This window comes from Balearica regulorum, chromosome 2 (genome assembly GCF_011004875.1).
Source record: "Balearica regulorum gibbericeps isolate bBalReg1 chromosome 2, bBalReg1.pri, whole genome shotgun sequence".
NCBI lineage: Eukaryota > Metazoa > Chordata > Aves > Gruiformes > Gruidae > Balearica > Balearica regulorum.
In genome coordinates this window covers 77,571,240-77,593,483 of record NC_046185.1, presented here as the reverse complement: position 1 = coordinate 77,593,483, position 22,244 = coordinate 77,571,240, and the positions used below count along the sequence as shown (strand labels likewise).

At 38.5% G+C, this 22,244-nt stretch overlaps 1 protein-coding gene across 1 annotated transcript in view; it reads left to right on the top strand.

The window, feature by feature from the left end:
* ABCA13 (ATP binding cassette subfamily A member 13) overlaps positions 1-22,244 on the top strand; it is a 199,001-nt gene that overhangs the window by 119,755 nt on the left and 57,002 nt on the right. The window contains 6 exon segments of the mRNA XM_075744780.1: positions 2,908-3,154; positions 4,083-4,172; positions 4,777-4,849; positions 6,450-6,568; positions 7,532-7,619; positions 17,305-17,413. Of these exon segments, the coding sequence (XP_075600895.1) occupies positions 2,908-3,154; positions 4,083-4,172; positions 4,777-4,849; positions 6,450-6,568; positions 7,532-7,619; positions 17,305-17,413 (726 nt within the window).

Sequence of the window (22,244 nt, the reverse complement as noted above, 5' to 3'; positions counted from 1 at the left end):
GGGATGACAGTTTCTCTTCCTATTGCAATCTGAATTAATTTGTTATCATTTGTCTCTGTTCCATTTGTGAAGAAAAAAGAATAAATGGCAGCTTTGATTTCCTTTTCTGCCCCCAGAAAGTAGCTGTCATAGTCCTTTCTCAGAGATTCAAAGAGGTAAATATTTTGAAGCATCTTTCACTCACATTTCACGCTTATAATCTATGAACAGGTCTGGGACCATGGCAAATATCTCATTCTATGCTCCTTTTCTGGCATTTCACTCCTTTGATAAATGAGAGATGGTGTATTTTACAATTTCAGGGATGCTCAGCTGGAAACACTTACAGGATCTGTTTTATTCTAAAACCACTCATCCCTTCAAAAATGTTCTGCTTCCAAATGTCTCAATTTCTGTATTGAGTCAACTATTGAAAGTCTTTGCATAATAATTCAAAGAGCTTAATACATTCATAAGAAGGTGTTTTTTGGGTTTTTTTTTTGTTTGTTTTTAAATAATCTTCTTTTACTAAGATTGTCTTCTCCTACTAGTCCAATTTAGAGAAAAAACAGGTTCCAAGCCCAAAATGTAACCATTCTTGATTGGGGCACTTGAATGCTGAACCAGAATCTGAATTTTGTAGCTACTTTTCCTCTCCACAGAGTTTCAAAATCCTAAATTCCATTTGTGTTAGCTGTCAAATTAGCAAGATATGGCTGTGATTAGAACTTCTTAAAGACAGAATTTCTGTTCAATGGGATTCTCTGGGGAAAAAAGAAATGCTCTTCGGTTGTGGAATTAAAAGAATAAACACTTGATTTTTTTTTTTTTCCCCAGAAAATAAACCCCAAAATTAATTACTTAGAGTTAATTGGAATCTGATAGAATCAGAGAATATTAAGGTTGGAAGAGTGGGTCAAGCAGGTCAAGTAAGACCAGGTTACTCATTGTCTTGTCCAGTCTGGTTTTGAGTTTGGATTATCATCCTCACAGTGAATTTTTTTTTTTTTCCCCTGATATCTCAAGTCAGATTTTCCCATGTTCCAGCTGGTACCTGTTGGTTCTCGTCCTTTCCCTGAGCAGAGACTTTGCTCCCTGGTGCCACTGGGGTCCCTGGGTGCTGCTGGAGAGTTTCTCCTGCTGCAAGGAGGTCCTCCTCATCCCCAGTGCCTGACCCACAGATGCTTCCAAACAGTGTGGAACGCCTCCAGGTGCAGGTGTGCACACGTGTGTGTGTGTTAACAAATACTTTTAGCCAGCGTTTTCCTCATCATCACCCCTGAGGGACAGCCGTAGTAACCAACTGCTCCTCGGTTGGATACTGTGCCGCTGCTCACGGCCCTCAGCATGATGCGTGGCAGTCCAACCAGCGGTCCTTGTAGTCCTCCTCACCCCATTTTCTCTAAGGACACTGTGGGAGACCATGTCACAGGCTTTGTTAAGTCAAAGTAAACAGCATCCACTGCTCTTCCTTCATTCACCAAACCAGTACAGTGTTCACAGCAAGCTCTCAGGTGACAAGGTTCAACCTTACTAAGTCCGTGTTGTCTGTTCCCACTCTTTTCATGGTGGGTTTTTTTATTTTTGGGGTTTTTTTTGTTTTGTTTTGTTTTTTTAAATTTTGACTGTTGTTTTCTGGAGGATTTAGTCTGTAACCTTCCCAGGGACTGAGAATGATTAGCCTATATTTACCTGGATCCTCCTTTTTGCTCTTCTTGGAGGTGGATGTGATGTTTATCTTTTTGCAAAAATCTAAGCATTGAGAAGTCCACACGAGGTATTCTGTGTCACCATGATGACCTATCTCACCTGACTTCCTCCTCTTGTGTAGTCCCCAAACCCTAAAAGCCACAATCTCCCACAGTGTCTACTTGACTATAACTTTTCATGGCAAAATGCATATAATTTTTAATATAAGATATCCTAAGCTTATAGTTCACACTCCAGTTGTTGTAGAGTACAGAATGTGAGCAGTTTTGCTCAATGGCCATTCTGTCAGAAGTTCAACTTCTCTTTCTGTTCCCTCCCCCTCACAATTTGTCCTTCAGCTTTCTCTTCTGGGATGAAAGTTCTAGTTAACCAGAGAAAAACCTGTGCGTAATGAAGGTAAATTAACTTGATGTTACTTGAAAGCTCCCATACAAGTAGTTGTTAAAATGTAACATGGAAATGCTGTTTAGAGTGGTCTAAATATATAGAAGGGAAGGTAGTAAGAGACAAATCATAAGGGATTGTAAAATTTAGTATGTCTTTGAGCACTACGATAAACAGGCTATTCACTCTTGCTACAGTACAAATACCTGTGGTAGTAAATCTACCAGACACTGCTATGCTGTAAGGAAGAAAAGAGGCTGAGGTACTTTCAGTCTGGAAAGTCCACAAGTAAGAGCAGCTGGTAATAGCCTGCACATACCTAGAATGCATTAGGGTCTAAAATGGAGGCAAAGTAATTGGTGTAATTCACAAGTGTCTAACAAAGAACAATAAAATGAAATCAAGGGACAGTCTGTCAGGAAAATGTCTGATTGGTGAGATGTTAATGAGCTGTGGACACACTCCCATGGGAATGTGAGGGACAACCGATGAGCTGGGATTATTAAAACTGCATTGACTAACATATTAGAAAATTTTATCAGACAAATAAAGGGAATGCTTTTATAAGATTTATGCCTCTAGCAATCTATAATGCTCTATAAAGATAATGTGTTACCTGAATATCTGTTTTCCCTTACAGGAAGAGATAATTAGTTATACTGGGGAGGATTATACTATTCCATCCAGGAGAACATTGTAGGTTTATGTAGTTTTGTTTTTTCTATCAAAAAGGATATTATGTTCTATAGTTGAAAATACAGCACATAAAAGTTTCATTTTATTTTCCTTGTTTGTCAAGAGGTGTTGTGTTGGGGTTTTTTTTGTCTCACTCAGGTATCTCACTTACGGGGTCCTCAAGCATGCATGGAGCCTGTCTTGTTCTCACACAGATTGTCGCCTTTCTGATGAAGAGGTTTCACCACATTAGGCGAGACTGGAGACGAAGTCTGTCAAATGTGCTGCTGCCTGCCCTCTTTGTTGCACTGGCAATGGCCTTGTTTAGCGTGAAGCCACTGGCTATTGATTACCCTTCTCTCAAGCTGACACCAAGACTTTATGACAATGCAGAATCCTTCTTTAGGTAAAGGGCTCATCCATTATCAAAAATACCCAGGGTTCTGGGACCTTTACCCACCAGTTCTCATATTTTAAAGACTATTTTCGTTCTAGGAAGAATAATAGGTTACTATTTAAAATACCTGTTTATTTTTCAGATCTTTAGTACATTTTTATAGATTATTGTGAGGGAGAGATAAAATTAGAAAAGCATTGTGCAAAGGATTTTCTGGAGGAAAGGGCAAAGACTTTGGAGCAGTTTGAACAGTGTAATCTCTTTCAGTACCAGTCATGGCCATTTATATGTAAATGCACAAGTGTATTTAAACAAGCCTTTGCATGCTTCATTTTAACTACTTGCTTAGGTCTGAAGCCATTTTCTCAAAATAATTCTCAGGTTTGAAAGTATCACACAGTATTAACAAAACCTGGTGCCCTGTTTACTCAACCTCTACTTTCTATATGCTCAGCTTTGAAACCAGCTAGATTTATTTACTTACCTATTTATTTTTAATGTACAGTATCTATAGCTCGGTTCTGAACTATTATGTATTGTGTGCCTATCACATACAGATCACTTTCTCTCCTAGACAAATATCCAGATATCTTCATAAACATATCATAATGCTGTTTGAATTTATAAATGAAACATAAAAAACACTTAAAGCATGTTAACTGTTAGGAATGCATATATATAGAGAGAAAGATGGCCATGGAGAGATGTTGAGATTTGTTTAGCCATAATTGTATTGAATGTTCTGTACGTGTTTACATATAGTTTTTGAACTGAGATAATGTTGCTGTTTTGGTATGTTTCTTATGCATGGATTTTATAGTTCTTTAATTTCTTGGCAAACAGGTAGGATCTTGAGCTTGAAAGTTAATAGAACTAGACATATTAATATGTTTGTGTTTCATTTTCCTCCCCCGCCCCCGTGGCCCACTTTGAACAGCACTGAAGATGATAACCTAGGAAAACTTTCTCAGATTCTACTGAGATATTTCTTTGACGGGGACCACAGATGCATGCATTCAAAACAAGGGTAACTGTGAATAACATAAATACTTCCTTAATTGTGAATTGTAAATATTGTAAATTCAATATTTTTTTTTCTGTGTAGTGTGGACTATCCTAAGCTTTTCTTGCAGCATGAGGTTAGTGACAAATCTGTTCTGATGAAGGAGCTGGCATCCTGGTAAAGTACATAAATAAGCTTCATTGTTAAAGGTCTGCTCTAAATCCCGTAAAAGTCAGTGACAGCTTTCCGATTAATTTCAGGAAGATTTTGATCAGGTCTGGTGACCATATAAATGAAGGTTAGACAATAATTACAATATTTGTTAGGAAGCATTCCATATTTCCAAATCTAGGAATGCAGAGTTGTGACCATGCTTTACTTTTCTTATTGCTGCAAACGCAAGGCATGCAGCTCATTTAGTGCTTTACTTATATAAATATTTTTAGTGAATCCACTTTGATACAAATGAGTAAAATTGATACAGCTTTAGAGACAGCTGCCACTGTGATAAAATGTTAAGAAGGTGTTCGAGATGGCAGATCTGCTCATTACGCTGTGCATTTCTTCTGTTAAGTAATATATTCCTTTCATTTAATGGTGTTCCTATTGTTATGTTTATTCCCATTAGAAAAAATAATTCATGTTGGCAGACGGAATCTACATCACCCCAGGATTCATGCGGATGTGTGGCTGAACAAGAGGTATGCCAACTTACATTTACTTATGTATGTAAAAATTATGTGTGTGTATATTACATCTAATATCTTGACTCTTCTTTTTGAAGGGCTAGAGAAAGGCATGAGGAAATAAACCCTCAGAACACTGGCTTTGTTATGGTTGGAAGTTTCCTTCTGTTTCATCTAATCTTTGGGCTATGTGTTCTGAGTCTTCAGGGAAAGAGCTTGCACAGTTTTGATGTATATATGTGTGTGAGTGTGTGTGTATATGCACTAGAAATGGCTATAAATTGATCTGAAATAACAGGGATCAGAGATAGCTGAACTAGTCTCAGCAGATGCAACTTTGCTTTAAATATGTTATAGAACTTTGCTTACAGAAAAATGCATGTAAAACAAGGTTAAAACATAACACTTCCATAATATTTGGAAGACTATGAAGTCCTTTCAAAAGGAAAGGTCAGGTGATCCTAGCTGGTAGAAGCTAGCATGGAATCTACGTGTAAATGAGATGTAATTGTTAGAGTTTGGTTTGGATTTGGATTGTGCATTTGAAAATAAAACAATCTTTAAGGAAAGAAAGGATTTTGAAAAAGATACGAATTTCTGACCTTCTCAACTAGTGAGTTTTCCTGCTGACTTGCTCTGAGGTTGAGTAATAAACAAGAATGTGAAACTGTGTCTGAAGTGACAAATATATTTCCCTGGATGGGACCATTCTATCAAATAAGTTCTCTCCTTCATAAAGATACAAATATTTAGAGTAAGAGTTATATCTGAAATATAGCAATACAGTTTTGGGAAAAGTGGAAGGAGGAAATTAATTTTTTATTTTGCTGATCAAGGAACAAATTTGCCTCTAATGCTCGTGAGACATAAAAAATATGAGAAGCTTCAATAAAATGGGAATGGGAACTCACACAGGGAGAGGCCCATTAACCATGAAAGCTCAAAGAAGAGAAGTCGCCTGGCAGTGGAGGCAGAACTTGTATCTCTGAGCTATGGAAAACCAGAATCTCTGAGAGTGAATTTTAATTTGTGTAGGGTTGAGATGTCAAATAACATAAATTTTTTTCTGTTGATATACATAATGTACTTTATAAGGCTACTGAAATATCTGATCATGATATTTGTTTCCTTTTCTTTGGTTGTGAGAATATCCCACTGAATCATTAGAAAACATCTTGCTTTATTCTTCTCTGCAGTTCATCAATGAAATTTTTAGAAGTATATTGTATTAATTAGAATTTTGTTTTCATCTCATTCATCTGGTGCCTTTTTTGTGTTTCTTCTCAGGCACAAGAAGTGAATGGTAGTCTTGCCTTTTTCATTGTTGTAAACCTTTCAAAACTTATATACAAATTTTGATGTTTTCAAAGCAAAACTGACTGACAGGGTTGCAAGAGAAATCAAATGTGGTTCTAATATGTAAGTGACATTTACAGTTGGAGTTGCCTTATAAAAATAAACCCGTACATAATTTATTGAAAAGTTATCAAAGCCGACAAAGGCAAATCCAGTCAAAAAACAATGCTGTAAAATTTATGTAAAAATTCAAAAATATGGCTAAATGGCCACTGATTTTTAAGAGTGCTTTGCTGATTTTATGTATACTGTTTTTCAGATGTGTCCAAGTTTCAACACCTCTGCTCCCTATGTGAAGAATAAGAACGGACATATTTTGTATAATCTTTCAGGGTTCCTTGTGGAAGAATATTTAGTGAGGCCTTCCAACAAAGCAAGGTAACAAAATATCTAACCTTTGTCTATCCTTTGTGTATAAAACTCACAGTCTTTCCTGATGGAAAGCGTAGACCTACCTCACTGAGAATACAAGGGGTAGTTGCCTTTGTCTGTTGGTTGTTAGCAAGGAGTAGAGTCGGGCTAAGGTAACATGGAACCCCCTCCATGGTCACTTCTCAGAGCTTCCTGCAGCAATTGCATGATAATTGCCTCTAGGCATATCCTGGCTCTTCTTGCCACACAGCAAGTTATTTCAACATCTCAGAGAAAGAAAATGTATATGCATATGCAAATCAGGTGAACAATATAGTTTCCATTCCTCAAAGACTCAATCAAATAGAGGTGGATATGCTCCAATTAATCTTTTCTTTGAACTTAAAGGGTTGACATCCCCCTGGCTAGACTTCGTATTCTGTGATACCAGCCACAGAGGTTATAATCTGCTGTATTTTGAGGTTCACTTACGTGCCTTTACAGCTCAATCACTGCCTTTTGGCATAAGTGTAAATACTATATCAAGTGTGATTTTATCAAGGAGAAGAAAGTGTCAGCCATTTATCCATTAAAAAAAAATTATCTGATTTGATAAAAATAGAGGTAAACATCTTAAGACAAAAGATTTGAGCTAGAATATGAACGGAGTAGGAAGAAATAAAGCTGTGTAGATGTTTCTGAAAGTCAGTAATACCTCACTTGCTCACAAACCCTCCTGTTGCTCAGGGATTTTAACTTTCAGAAAGTAAAAATTCTTATCTGAGGGAATCCCTTTGCCAGAAAAAAGCAATAATGTTCACCTGATTCAAGAGTTCCTCCTTTTTAACAGAGAAGGGGGTTGTGAGGGGTGAAGTTTCACTTTCGGTTGAAAAATAAAGCATTAATGTAGACATTACCACTTTAACATTGCAGAAAAGACTGCTAAGCTTAAGGCAGGTAACTTGTTATTACTTTATTTTCTATTACCAGATATGGTGGCTGGTCTTTTGGAGGGAGGAAAGCATTTGAACTTCAAGATAAAAAATTGAATAACACCAATTCTAAACCTCTGGCTAAGGTAAGGCTTGTATGTATGTGTGCGCATTTGTATGTGTGTGTCACTTATTCAGACTCCACGGCACTTAGCAAATAATAAATCATTACATAAAATCTTTGTGCTTAGAAATTGGGAGAAAAACTCTCTGTCTGTTATAGTCCACTTCTCTGTTCATAATTCTTGAAGTATTCTCCTGTGTTCTGAGAAGCAATTGTAAATGAGTCAAAAGATTTGTTGTTTTTTCCTGTGAACTTATTTCAGAGTCTAACTGAGCTCATCTTTAAAACTTTTCTTTAGGTAGTTAGCCCAGAAATTCCTTTTTTTGTTTTGTTTTGTTTTGTTTTGTTTTGTTTCTACAAAAAGTCAATGTCAGAATTGAAAAAAGTTCATTGAACATCTCAAAATGAATTATTGATGCTTTTTTCATTTCTGTAAGGAATACTTTTCTTTGCTGTATTTCTCTTCTCCCCCCACCTCAGCCCTCCTAAAAAAAAGTAAAGATTCAGCTTCTACAAGCAGCTACTTCTGCATAAGAAATATGCTACTCTGTGTTTATAATCCCCTTTTCAAATATGAGTAACTTTCCATTTTTATCCCAGACAAAGAGAAGTGTGCCTTGCTGAAATTAGTCAGGTTGTGAAATTTGAATCTCTTCTTGTCAGTAGGTTGTACTGTCTTGCAATGCTACACAGAGCCAGTGTTTTCTGTCTTGAGCTACCTCTGAAGTCAGGAAAAGAGGGATTATTCTAAGCACAAGTAAAATAAAGAGATTTTCCTTGAGGCCTTTTGGTATGCTCTGGAAGGATATAGTATCTCCATACTGTGAAAACTTGGGATGGGACCTAGAAAATAATGGGCAATTATCTGTGCACAGGATTTTACTTTCTTTGGCAATGCTTTGAAACGATCTTTCGAGATGTATTCAAATTTAGACCGGTAATGAGTAGAGGAACAGCAGTCTTGGAGGAGTATTGAAGAATATCAGTGGGTAGTCTCTATTTTTGTATTTGAGGCAAAACAGATTTATGAAGAGGAAGCTGTGGACTTTCCAGATTCCAGATTTATGGGGGTATAGAAACTAGATTTTATTTGCTCTTATAAAAGAAGAAGAGAAGGAATAGGGTAAATAAGCTCTATCCCAAAACCAATTTTGGGACAAAGTGTTAAAACCACCACGTGTTAAACCAACATACAGATATTCTCCAATTCAATATCATTTAATGTTTAGTTTTGCCAAATCACTGCCTCTTTGCAATGCCTTTTCCATGTAATTTTGTTAAAAATGTCTCTATCTTATATACACACCCTACCATATATATATTTTCATTTTGGTCATTTGTGATCTCCCTTCCACTCCTAGATTTCTTACAGCTTTGAACTCCAGTTCCATTAATCCTTTTTACTAGGAACTTGAAGTCCTAGAGGATTGCAATAAGATACGTTTTTCTGACTGCTGTTTTTGTCCTATGCATCTTTAATCATTTTAGACTCTTGTTTTGACATGCCTGCACTGTGGTTTTTGTTAGGCTCCTTTTTTTTTGAAAATGTCTTTGGCATAGAGCTCCACCTGCCATCAGCACAAGGATAAATTATAGTTGTACTGTTAGTGAGTAAGCTTCATATTTCAGACCCAAAGAAAATAATGGAGTAGATTTATAAAGGGCACTGTGTTATCTAAAATACCTCCTGGAAGTGGCTTTCAACTGATGCAATGTCAAATTATTGCATTAACCTTTCAGTAATTAATGACCAGACTTTTACTTTGACCTTTCAGGCTTGTTCATGAGACAGTGAATGTACCATTTACATAGCCTTGTATGAAAGAAAATGAGAAATTTGCATTTGAAGAGACTTACTGTACGATTCACTTCTTTTTAGAAAATTTCTGAATCTTTATACATTATTCTCCTCCACTCAAAAAGCCCACAATTTTTCCAGGTCAAATTAAAAATACCTATTCAATACCTATTTTACTTATACCTAATCATACCATGCTGTATATACTGCATACATGGTATATGCATGCACACAGAGAACATGTATGTGTGCATGCATGAGAGAATATATCTACCGCATGACAAACGTGGCTGATTAAAACCATTGATTATTGACATTCATTGATGATAATTGCTACATGGCAAAAGCATATCTCTTCCTCATTTTTTTGTGTGTTTTCATGACTATATTCTTTGTTTTCCTTTGATAATGTGGGCAAAATGTGTTCCATAATGATTTCATAGTTGCTTTTGTTTATAACATAATTAAATATAGGAGGAACATGTGGTAATTTTAAATAATCTCAAAAGGAAATTTGTACTGTTTACATGGCATTCTGAAGTGTGCATTTTTCCAGTCTCAAAGGTTGGGATTTCAGGCTTTACTGTACAGTAATAGTATAAACGTTCAGAGGAAGTTACATTTTTCCAGTCTAATACCCCTTCTCTCTGCCTCCCCATGAAGAATCTGGTCCAGCCATGCTTAGGGATTTCTCTGCCCCTCCTTACCGTTTTTTCTTGATAGGCCATAGGTTAGTGAAAATGTCAGTCTAGCATTATTCTGGAATATTAACAACAGGTAAAAATGGTATGGAATAATGGAAAACACGTCTTTACGGAACTTATATCTAGTGTAGTGAGGGCCATGTTTTTCTTTGGGAAGGAATTTTATGAACCATGGGTAGAAGATAAAATAATGAAAATAAAAATTAATCATCTTAATCTATATATTTTTCCATTGCTCATCTCTTTTCTGCCCTCTGTAAATAATTACCTGTGTGGCACACAAAAAATATTAAATATTTTTCAGATGGAACTAATATTTTTCTTTTTTTTTATATATTTTACCTTCACAATCAATTTAGAATAAGTCACAAAACTAGAAAAAAGAGCTTAAATGTATCTTATGATGAAGTGAGCAGCCTCAAATGCCTCTTTTGACAGATTATAAACAATTAAGTATCCAGCTTCAATTTGGTTATTTCCCGGTGGTTTGATTCAGTTATATAATGTAGCTTGAAGGAAGAATTCTAATTAATGTGTGGGATATTGAAATGTATTGTTTCACACAATGCTCTATTGTGGGTTTTGTATTTTCATTTGAATATAGGTCACATTATTATATTTCTAAGGTGTTCTGTGAACACTCGAGACCTTTCTCCTGCTTGAATTAAATGAGAATGTGTCATCAGAATTTTGCTTTATTGTTTTCTTAATTGCATTTTTTTAAATACAATGAACACAATTGCAGTGGAGTTTCATTATGTATGCATAACTTTCTATTTGCACAAATATTTTTTAAAAAGAGGATAAGAAATGTGTGTGTGGTGTGAAAAAGACTGGCTACCTTTGATCATTGTTTATGTTTCTTTGCTCAGGTTGCTATTTGCACAGGAGATGATACAGCAGTGCAAAGATTTGCAGTTTTTCTCAGGACACTTAGGTTCTATTTCACTTAATTTCTTTAAAGAACTCTCTTGTTGATTAAATAATGGGAGATCTAGTTTGTGTTATAATTTGAAGGAACTGAACTGGAGGATAACAAAGGAGTTGCATATGGGTTTGCAAAGGGGGAAAGTTTGGGATCTTATGGAAGGAGCTTCTGGTTCGTATTTATAAGAAGTGAGTAACAAGGATGAAATTTGAACTCATGTGCGCCACGCGAACCTGTTTGGTGGTAACAAATGTGATGAGCAGGACTAGAGGGGCCCTGTCTCCAGCCAGGTGGAGGAGAGGAACAACCACGTGTATTGTATTGTGTGGATCCGATGGCCTGGCACGTCAGATCCAGAGGAATATAAGGCTCCAGTAGACAACAGTGCACAGTGTCATCAAGCCATGAAGGAGCAGAACCCATCTGTATTTCTGGAGTGACAGGGGGATCCCAACAGCTAATTGTGCTGCAGGCTGAAGTAAGCCTAACTGGGAATGGGTGACAGAAGCACCCCATTGTGACTGGGTGCAGTGGGTTCACCCTGGTTAGATGCCAGGTGCCCACCAAGCCGCCCTATCACTCCTTTCCTCAGCTGGACAAGGAAGAGAAAATATAGTGAAAGGCTCATGGGTCGAGATAAGAGTGGGGAGAGATCACTCACCAATTACCGTCATGGGCAAAACAGACTTGACTTAGAAAAAAAAAATCTAATTTATTACCAAGTAAAACAGAGTAGACTGATGAGAAATAAAACCAAATCTTAAAACACCTTCGTCCCACCCCTCCCTTTTTCCCAGGCTTAACTTTACTCCCAAATTCTCTACCTCCTCCCCCACAGCAGCACAGGGGGACAGGGAATGGGGGTTGTGGTCAGTTCATCACACGTTGTTTCTGCCGCTCCTTCCTCCTCAGCGGGATGACTCTTCACACTCTTCCCCTGCTCCAGCGTGGGGTCCCTCCCACAGGAGACAGTCCTCCATGAACTTCTCCAACATGGGTCCTTCCCACGGGCTGCAGTTTTTCACAAGCTGCTCCAGTGTGGGTTTATTCTACATGATGCAGACCTTCAGGACCAGATTGCTCCAGCATGGGTCCCTCATGGGGTCACAAGTCCTGCCAGCAAACCTGCTCCAGTGTGGGCTCCTCTGTCTTCCCACAGGGTCCTTCAGGTGCTTCCACCTGCTCTGGTGTCAGGTCCTCCATGGGCTGCAGGGGAATCTCTGCTCCCCATCATCCTCCATGGGCTGCAGGGGGACAGCCTGCCTCACCATGGTCTTCTCCACAGGCTTCAGGGGAATCTGTTCTGGAGCCTGGAGCACCTCCTCCCCCTCTTTCTTCACTAACCTTGGTGTCTGTAGAGTTTCTCATATCTTCTCATTCCTCTCTCTGGCTGCAAAAACTGCTGCTAGTTTTTGTGGGTTTTTTTTCCCCTTAACTATGTTATCCCAGAGGCGCTACCACCGTTGCTGATGGGCTCGGCCTTGGCCAGCGGTGGGTCTGTCTTGGAGCCGGCTGGTATTGGCGCTGTCAGACCTAGGGGAAGCTTCTAGCAACTTCTCACAGAAGCCACCCCTGTAGCGCTCCCCCACTACCAAAACCTTGCCACGCAAACCCTAAACACTGGCCCAGAGACTCTGTACATCCTCGGCATAGACTGCTTCAGGAGATGGTATTTCAGGGACCCAAGAGTTTACCAGTGAGCTTTTGGCCTAGCTGCCTTGGAGATGGAGGAAATTAACCAGCTGTCTACTTTTCCTGGTCTGTCAGAGGACCCTTCTATTGTGGGGCTGCTCAGGGTCAAAAAACAACAGGTGCCGATTGTTACCACAATGGTGCACCAATGGCAATACCGCATTAACTGAGACTCCCTGATTCACATCCATAAGACAATTCATTGACTGGAGATCCAGGGAGTGATCAGCAGAACCTGCTCACCCTTTAACAGTCCGTTATGGCCAGTGCAGAAGTCCAATGGAGAGCGGAGACTGACAGTTGAATATTGTGGCCTGAATGAAGTCATGCTGCTGATGAGTGCTGCTGTGTCAGACGTATTAAAACTTCAATACGAACTGGAGTCAAAGGCAGCCAAGCGGTACGCCACAATTGATATGGCAAATGAATTTTTCTCAATCTCTTTGGCGGCAGACTGCAGGCCACAGTTTGCTTTCAGTTGGAAGGACATCCACTACACCTGGAATCAACTGCCCCAGGGGTAGAAGCACAGCCCCACCATTTGCCATGGACTGATCCAGACTGCACTGGAATGGGGTGAAGCTCTGGAGCACCTGCAGTACATTGACAACATCATTGTATGGGGCAAAACAGCAGCAGAAGTCTCTGAGAAAGGGAAGAAAGTAGTCCGGATCCTTCTGAATGCTGGTTTTGCGATAAAACAAAGGCCAAGGAACCTGCACAGGAGATCCAGTTTTTAGGAATAAAATGGCAAGATGGATGCTGTCAGATCCCAATGGATGTGATCAAGAAAATAACAGCTATGTCTCCACCAACCAACAAAAAGGAAACACATGCAGTAGCCCTTGGGTCAGTCTGGGCTAAGCCAGATGTAAGAAATGTGCTCTACATCACAGCTGGGGAAAATGGCCCTACCTGAAGTCTCTGGCAGAAAGCACCAGGGGAGACTCGAGGTCGCCCTCTGGGGTTTTGGAGTCAGGGATACAGAGGATCTGAGGCCAGCTACACTCCAACTGAAAAAGAGATATTGGCAGCCTATGAAGGGGTTCGAGCTACTTCAGAAGTGATTGGTACTGAAGCACAGCTCCTCCTGGCACCCTGATTGCTGGTGCTGGGCTCGGATGTTCAAAAGGAGGGTCCTCTCTACACACCATGCAATTGATGATACATGGGGTAAGTGGGTCACACTGATCACAGCAGCCTCAAATAGGTAACCCCAATCCACCAGGAATTCTGGAAGTGATCATGGACTGGCCAGAAGGCAAAGATTTTGGGATATTGCCAGAGGGGGAGGTGACGCAAGCTGAAGAGGCCCCCCTGTATAATAACCTGCCAGAAAATGAGAAGCCATACACCCTGTTCACTGATGGGTCCTGTCGCACTGTAGGAAAGCATCGGAGGTGAAAGGCTGCTGTATGGAGTCCTACAGGACAAGTTACAGAAGCTGCTGAGGTGAAATGAGTCAGTTTGTGGAAGTGAAAGCCATCCAGCTGGCTTTAGATATTGCTGACAGAGAAAGGTGGCCACTACCTCTATACTGACTCATGGATGGTGGCCAATGCCCTGTGGGGGTGGTTACAGCAGTGGAAGCGGAGCAACTGGCAACGCAGAGGCAAACCCATCTGGGCTGCTCCACTGTGACAAGATATTGCTGCCCAGCTAGCGTAGCTGGTTGTAAAGGTATGTCACATAGATGTCCACATACCCAAGAGTCAGGCCACTGAGGAACATCAAAACAACCAGCAGGTGGATCAGGTTGCTAAGATTGAAGTGGCTCAGGTAGATCCAGACTGGCAACATAAGGGTGAATTATATATAGCTCAGTGGGCCCATGACACCTCAGGCCATCAAAGAAGAGATGCAACCTATAGATGGGCTCGTGATCAATGGGTGGACTTAACCATGGACACTATTGCACAGGTCATCCATTAATGTGAAACATGCATTGCAATTAAACAAGCCAAGTGGGTAAAGTGTCTCCTGAATGAAGGACGATGGCTGAAATATAAATATGGGAAGGCCTGGCAGACTGATTTCATCACACTCCCACAAACCTACCAAGGCAAGCACCATGTGCTTACAATGGTGGAAGCATCCACTGTGTGGCTGGAAACATATCCTGTGGCCCATGCCACTGCCCAGAACACTATCCTGGGCCTTGAGAAGCAAGTCTTGTGGTGACATGGCACCCCAGAAAGAACTGAATCAGACAACAGGACTCATTTCCAAAACAACCTCATAGACACCTGGGCCAAAGAGCATGGCATTGCATGGGTGTGTCACATCCCTTGTCATGCACCAGCCTCTGGGAAAATCAAACAATACAATGGACTGCTAAAGACTACCCTGAGAGCAATGGGTGGTGGGACCTTCAAACACGGGGATACACATTTAGCAAAGGCTACCTGGTTAGTCGACACTAGGGGACCTACCAATCAAGCTCGCCCTGCCCAATCAAAACTTGTACATACTGTAGAAGGCAATAAAGTCCCTGTAGTACACATGAAGAATACCTTGGGGAAGCCAGTCTGGGTTAGCTCTGCTTCAGGCAAAGGCAAACCCATCTGCAGGTTTGTTTTTGCTCAAGGACCTGGGTACACTTGATGGGGAATTGTGATGTGTACCTCAAGGAGATTTCATTTTGGGTGAGAATAGCCAATAAATTAAATTGTATGATATTAATTGCTATATAATATTGTATGTATTTGTTCTTTTTTCTTTTCTTTAAACGTGAGGACATAAGATGCTGTTGAGATTTCAAGCAGTTGTGAAGACCACATAAAGAAGAGTAGAAAATGTGAAAGCTAAAGCAAGCAAGAGCAGTGGTAGACCAAAGCTGCTAATTTTTTAAATAATGACTAAGAGTTTATGGCAAAGAAAATTGAAGGGTGAGAGGCATAGGAGAAATGACAGTGGTGCTCAGAGTGGTGTTTGAAAGCATGATATAGGATAAATGGGAGGAAATTGAATGGATAATTAGTGAGTTGTAAACCTTGCCTCACAAAAGAGTACAATGTGGAGATCCAAACAAGTAGGTAGTCAGGAAAATAAATTAGAAGAAAATAATTGTTAAGAGAGGGAAATAGAACTGAAGATTAGGTAACCTGCACTGGAAAACATAAAGAACGCAGCAGGAAAAATAGTCAAAGCCTGGAACTAGTGTCTACGTAAGGACTATAGCTGGATACTACAAGAAAAAAAGAACAGAAATATTTTCAAGGAAAAAAACCCAGCAAACGAAAACCTGGAAGTTTACACCAGTATCAAGAAGAGGCACATATACATGGAAGAGCGCTAGATGAGAACAGCATCAGAGTGATGAGAAAACAACCTTTAGGGAAGTTTCAAAGACGTAACTGTAATGTAATGTAATTTTAGAAAGGATCTAAGAAAATTGAGATCCTAGAAGACTGTTAAAGCAAGAAAGACATACATTAAAAATTGTGCACTTTGCAGTATGATTCAGAATCCAGAGACAAAGTGAGAATTTTGTTCAGAATCAACCTGAGAGGTACAAAATGTAAATTAGCAAATAGCTAATATCAAATATGGAAAGATTAAGAGTTTTTCAACAGTATAAACAAAAAGGGGAAGTGAAAGGTTGCTGTGGAATGAGACTGGATAGTAATCAAAGATGATTTTAAACATGTCACTAAAACTGAAAACATACATAATAATTTGACCTACTTTTCAGTATGGATAATGTGGGTTCAAAGGCAATGATTAACAGCAATGAGGCATAGAAGTGGAATCGATTTCCAAAGTCAAAGCAAAACTCAAATTTCAGTATATTCAGTTTTGGGACATATCAGGCTCTCAGCAATGATTCTAGCACATAGAAGTGTGAATTTTGAGTATATTTATCAAGTTGGAGTGATTCTGCATGATTTGAAGATAAAGTATATGTTACAGCAGAATTGGTGCCCTGTGCTGTACAGAGAGACTGGCTTGCCTTGTCTGCCTTAAAGTTTATCTGTATTAATTTCCTCCATGCTTAACAAACCACTGATAATTACTTGAAGGTGGAGACACAGCTTTGTGCTTTATAGACTAGTTTTATACTCACCTTGTAAACAGTGCCTCCTTGATTCTTTCTTTCCCCACTTTCTAGGTTATTCTGTTGCTAGATGTTTTATGCCATGTGTCACTTGCAGGTATTATTTAGATAAGCCTTTTTGGAATTCCAATAATGTTCTCCACTTGTAACACTAGTTTTACCCATCTTTTTTCATTTCAATTAATTTGTTAAATGTTATTTTTGCATTGTTTTTCCTTTATTTGTTCAAACAAATGTGTGTAAAGAAAGGGACACAGTGTTCCATTAAATCAGAGAATCTCAATTATCTCAATTTAGTAATTGACATAGATGTACAGCTCCAACAGTAGAAAACAAACTGCTGCACTCTGTTGAAAGACCTGTACAAATTAACTGATTCTGTTCTGCCTAGTTCACCTTCTTCTATAAATAGGTGTCATAACAGGAGAATTAGATATCTTTATGCAATTCTTCAAGGTATGACAGCTTTCAGATCAGCGTTCAGATTTAATTCATTTTTTGATTCACAATTTCCATTCTCTCTTCCAGGTATGGTACAACCAAAAAGGTTTCCATTCACTGCCATCCTACTTAAATGAACTCAATAACTTAATTCTGTGGCTGAATTTGCCTCCTAATGTGGATTGGAGACAGTATGGTAATCACCCTTCTTTAAATCATTTTTCATATCTTTTGAAAAGTATTTTTTAAATAAACAGAAATTTAAGTATGAAAATTTTTCATAGTAAAAAGTACAATTGCAGAGTCATGCATTTCTTGGGAGGATTTGAAAGTGGAACTTTTAATTAAACAGAAGGTTTGTTTGTGTGGAGAATGTAGTACACAATAATGTAAAATTTAAATTTACAGCTCACTGTGCCATATGAGTTTCTTACAAAGGACATTTATGTGGCATAAGTGTAAATTGGTTCACTACACTTGGGATGTAAGTCCCTGTGAAACCACTGCTAGAGCTGGCTTAAATGGATAGATTAATGCACAACAACATATGAATTTATAACTTCTTTGTCACTTTATCTCCTTATGTAAATATCCAGGGTAAACGCAGAGTATCCTGTAAATTCACACTGCAATGTGATGTTCCATAGCACCCTGTTACTCAAGGAACAGGAGAGGCTGGTAGATCGTACTATTATATATAACAAAAGGGAGATTAGTATATTTAACATCTGAGCTCTCTGATTTAGATATCCCTGAACAGTGTAAGTACTAGTTAAAATAAAAATTTTACAATCTGACTTTTAAAAAATGACTGCAGCCAAAAAAATCAGCTGTTAACACAGGTGAACTTTTAGGATGATAAAAATCTAGTTTGAAATCTCGTCTTGATAGTTCAGGATAACTTCTGATCATTCCAGTTCCCTTCATTCTTAAGGTTATGTTAAAGAGGAATTAGTTTGGTTTAGAGACATTTCAAAGTAACTTATGACCAATTTTTAAGAGTTTTTGAAAAGGTAGAATGGATGTCTGTAATGGTAAGATGATTTTCAGTGTGTTTATAATGAAGAAGGAAGAAAGAAGATGGAAATCAGTGAAAAGGGGGAAGGAATCTTGAGTATCTGAACATAGAAATTAATTAAGAAAAGTTTCCAGAATGTCAATGAAAAAAGAATAATTGCTTGCTTTCAAGATGACTGGGGGTTTATTTTTCTAAATGAATTATGAGAATGAATCAAAGGTAAAGTATTTCTGCAGAAAGTTTGAATGAAATGAAATTAGGTATTTTAATGAGAATTTTTAATAGAAATCAATATTTAATCAAGTTTCCCTGCACGTCATGAATAGTACTGATGCTAGCTTGTTTTCTGTAGCATTAGATATCCCATTCTGGAACTTAAATGTTTAAGTGTCCTTATGTTTATATCTGTCATGGAGAACTGGGGACTTGCCATCCAGATTACAGTCAGAGAAAAATACAGTTGTCCCAAGGATTGTGGGAATGTTATATTTTATGTTGTTGCATGACACAGAAACATAATAAGCAAAACAGTGCTTAATAAATATTTGAAGTCTTGGACTGTCATCTATACAAATATGGGCTCATTATATAAACTTCTGGCAGAATATGTTGGCTAAGTCTCTGCAGAAGTACAGTTTATGAACTAGAAAGTGGTTTATTTATGTGTATATCTATTGGAGAGGTGCAATAAAGATGGATTGATCATGAAGAGATGATCAGGAGAAGAAAAAGCTCCAGGGAGACCTTATAGCAGCTTTCCAGTACCTGAAGGGGACCTACAGGAAAGATGAAGAGGGACTGTTTACAAGGGCATGGAGTTATAGGACAAGGGGTAATGGGTTTAAGCTGAAGGAGGGTCAATTTAGATTAGATGTTAGAAAGAAATTCTTTCCTGTGAGGGTGGTGAGGCACTGGAACAGGTTGCCCAGAGAGGTTGTGGCTGCCCCATCCCTGGAAGTGTTCAAAGCCAGGTTGGATGGGGCTTTGGGCAACCTGGTCTAGTGGAGGGTGTCCCTGCCCGTGGCAGGGGGGTTGGAAGTAGATGATCTTTAAGGTCCCTTCCAACGCAAACCATTCTGTGATTACATGCTCTTGAGAGATACAGGAACCTGTCAGAGAAATCCTAGAAAGAGAAGTCAGGTTATCTACCTATCTATCTGTATGTGTGCATATGTGTCTACACATACATGTATATGAGTGTGTGTGCACATATGTATGTGTGTATACACGTGTGTATATGTGTACAGACAAATACATATGTATATTTTATTTTTTAAAAAACTCAATAGTTTTCCAATGCTATACAGGGCATTTAAGCTCACTTTGATTTTTAACTGTCTCTTATTTAAGAATACTGCTCTGATGGAGAAGAACTATTTATATGCTTTTCTTGCTAAAATGCCTATATGCAATCCTGTAAATCAGCAGTCAGAAGACAACGTACTGTGTTCCAACACTGAAATCTATTCTTTTTTTTATTTTTTTTTCCTCTTGCAAACTGTTTATATGCAAGGTCAATTCTAGAATATTTTTGGAAATTGCTGTGAGGAAGCTTGTTAGGATGTTGCAGAAATGTAGCTTTGTAATTCTGACTTGCATTAATGCCATGGTTTTCTTCACAGGATAAATTTTCCTGCCAACGAAACCAATGCTTCTGTATTACTTTTAAGTGATATAAAAATAATTTGACCCTTGGAAAGGGAGTGTGTTGACTTCCTTCCTTCCTTCCTTCCTTCCTTCCTTCCTTCCTTCCTTCCTTCCTTCCTTCCTTCCTTCCTTCCTTCCTTCCTTCCTTCCTTCCTTCCTTCCTTCCTTCCTTCCTTCCTTCCTTCCTTCCTTCCTATAAATCTTGCTTTACTTTTGCAAGAGACTTACTTCCATAGGCTAGAACTTTACCATGGATGTAAACAGAGAAGCAAACACTATGATATTGAAACAACCCCAAAGAGGTCAACAGCTTATTTAAATGCTTATATAAATACTGAAGAACCCTTTCACTCAGCAGTTATATCCTGTGGGTATTTGTTGAGCATGAATGCAGTTGGAGTTGTCCCAGGTTCTCTGAAGAGGCAAGAGTCATTACAGACAGTGTGCCCAGTTCTACCTGTTTCCCTTGCAGGGACAGACCTGGTAACTTTCATAGGAGATCAGTAGTACTGGTCCCAGTTTGTAATAGGTTTTAGTGATAGGGAGCTAAGGAGGCTAAATGCTTTTGTTTAATGTCTTGTCTTCAGTCAAGGGGATCCAGGCAATATAGCCTTAGGATTTTGTATGAGTTAAAGGAAGAAGTAGTACCCAAGAATACAGAGGACATATGCTACCTTGCATTGATTTATATATCTGTTCAAAAAACTGTGAAAAAATTAATGACTGTTTTTCTTGTATCAGTCCAAATTAATGACTCTAGATCATCCTGAGCATGCACTAGCAGGAAATGATAGTTATTTGGTGATCAAATATACTTCCTTTTCATTATTGTGTAATCTGATCTTCAAATAATTTCTTTGCAAGTGGAGAGATTTCTCTTCCCTCCCCGCCCCCCCCCCCCCCCCCCCCCCCCCCCCCCCCCCCCCCCCCCCCCCCCCCCCCCCCCCCCCCCCCCCCCCCCCCCCCGCCCCCATATGGGATTATCAGTAAGCTTCTCCATGAGGATGCTTGGAAAGTTACAATGTTTGCTTCTTTTAATTTTCATCTAAAGAGTTGTATGGTTGTTGAAGAAAATGTGTGTGCCAGCTGGGGGTGCATTTAAATAGGTAGAGCAACAGAAGTTAGCCAGATTGATTTACATCAGTTTATCATAATTAATGGCTCAGATGTCTATTTTGGAACAGCAGTTCAGGCATCCTTGTATGAAAATAGTTCATCTTCTGTACCATGTGGATAGCCACCTCTAGCTTCATTGTCACGTAAATCTGTGTTTCTATTGTGGAAAATATCTAACTCATCTGTCTTAGTGAAAAGGAAACCAAATTCATTTTGTTTTCCAGTGGGTTATAAATTCGGTCACAGATAATGAAAATTAACACATTAATTTAAAAAAAAGTGAGAAAGACTATTCAGCAGAGAAGGTAAGATGTACTTAGATGTACTTTTTGTCAAAACTCAACAGCTCTTGCCAGTCTTCAAGCTTACGTGAATGATGTTTGTATGTTTTTAAATCTCTTTCTGAAATGCTGCATTCCTACAATTAGATAATGTAATTGTGAGCAAATAAAAAAATGGAATAATGAAGTAAGAGGAATAAAAAACTAAAAGGCAACATTTTTTACTTAAGCTTAAGATAGAAATTCTGATCATGTAAAACTATTTTTTTTCACACCTAATTGTACACAATTGAGTCAGAATGTGTCTAGCATGATGGAATATAGAGGAAGGACTATTAACTACCTCTTAGGGTAAGGCTATATAAAGAAAAAAAGGAGTGGTAGTCATCTATAATGATGTCTGTAAAGTACAGTGGTCAAAAAAAGTTCTTACATCATTACTCAAAGAACATAAATGTATCAAAATAGAAAGGCCTTGTGCAACGCACCTGCCCCATCTCAGGACATCTATTGAAGTCATTGATTTTTTAAAAACCTTTCATGCTTGGGCTCATTGTAAGCATTCATATAGCATTCTGATTTATTTCAGATTCAGTTCTTCAAAAGAGCTGAAGGGATCAAGAGACCCGTTTTCAGCTCAGTTTTGGTGGAAAGTGACTGTATAGTTTCCTGATTGCTTTGCAAATTGTAACTTTAAAACTCTTTTCAAAGGAACCTGTGAAATGGCATTTAGTAGGAACCTTCTTAACCATGTCTGGTTAGTAGGAGGAAAGTAAAATATAAATCATTAATGAGGGTGCTGTCTGTGAAATTGTCCATAAAATATAAGTTGTAATTTTCTGTAGATAGTAATGTCTCATTTTATACAAACAGAAATTTTGTCATAAATTTTAAATGCCCACAAAGAAGAGCTTTTAAAAAAGCGCATATATATATATATATATGCGCTACCTCCTTTTTTGTTA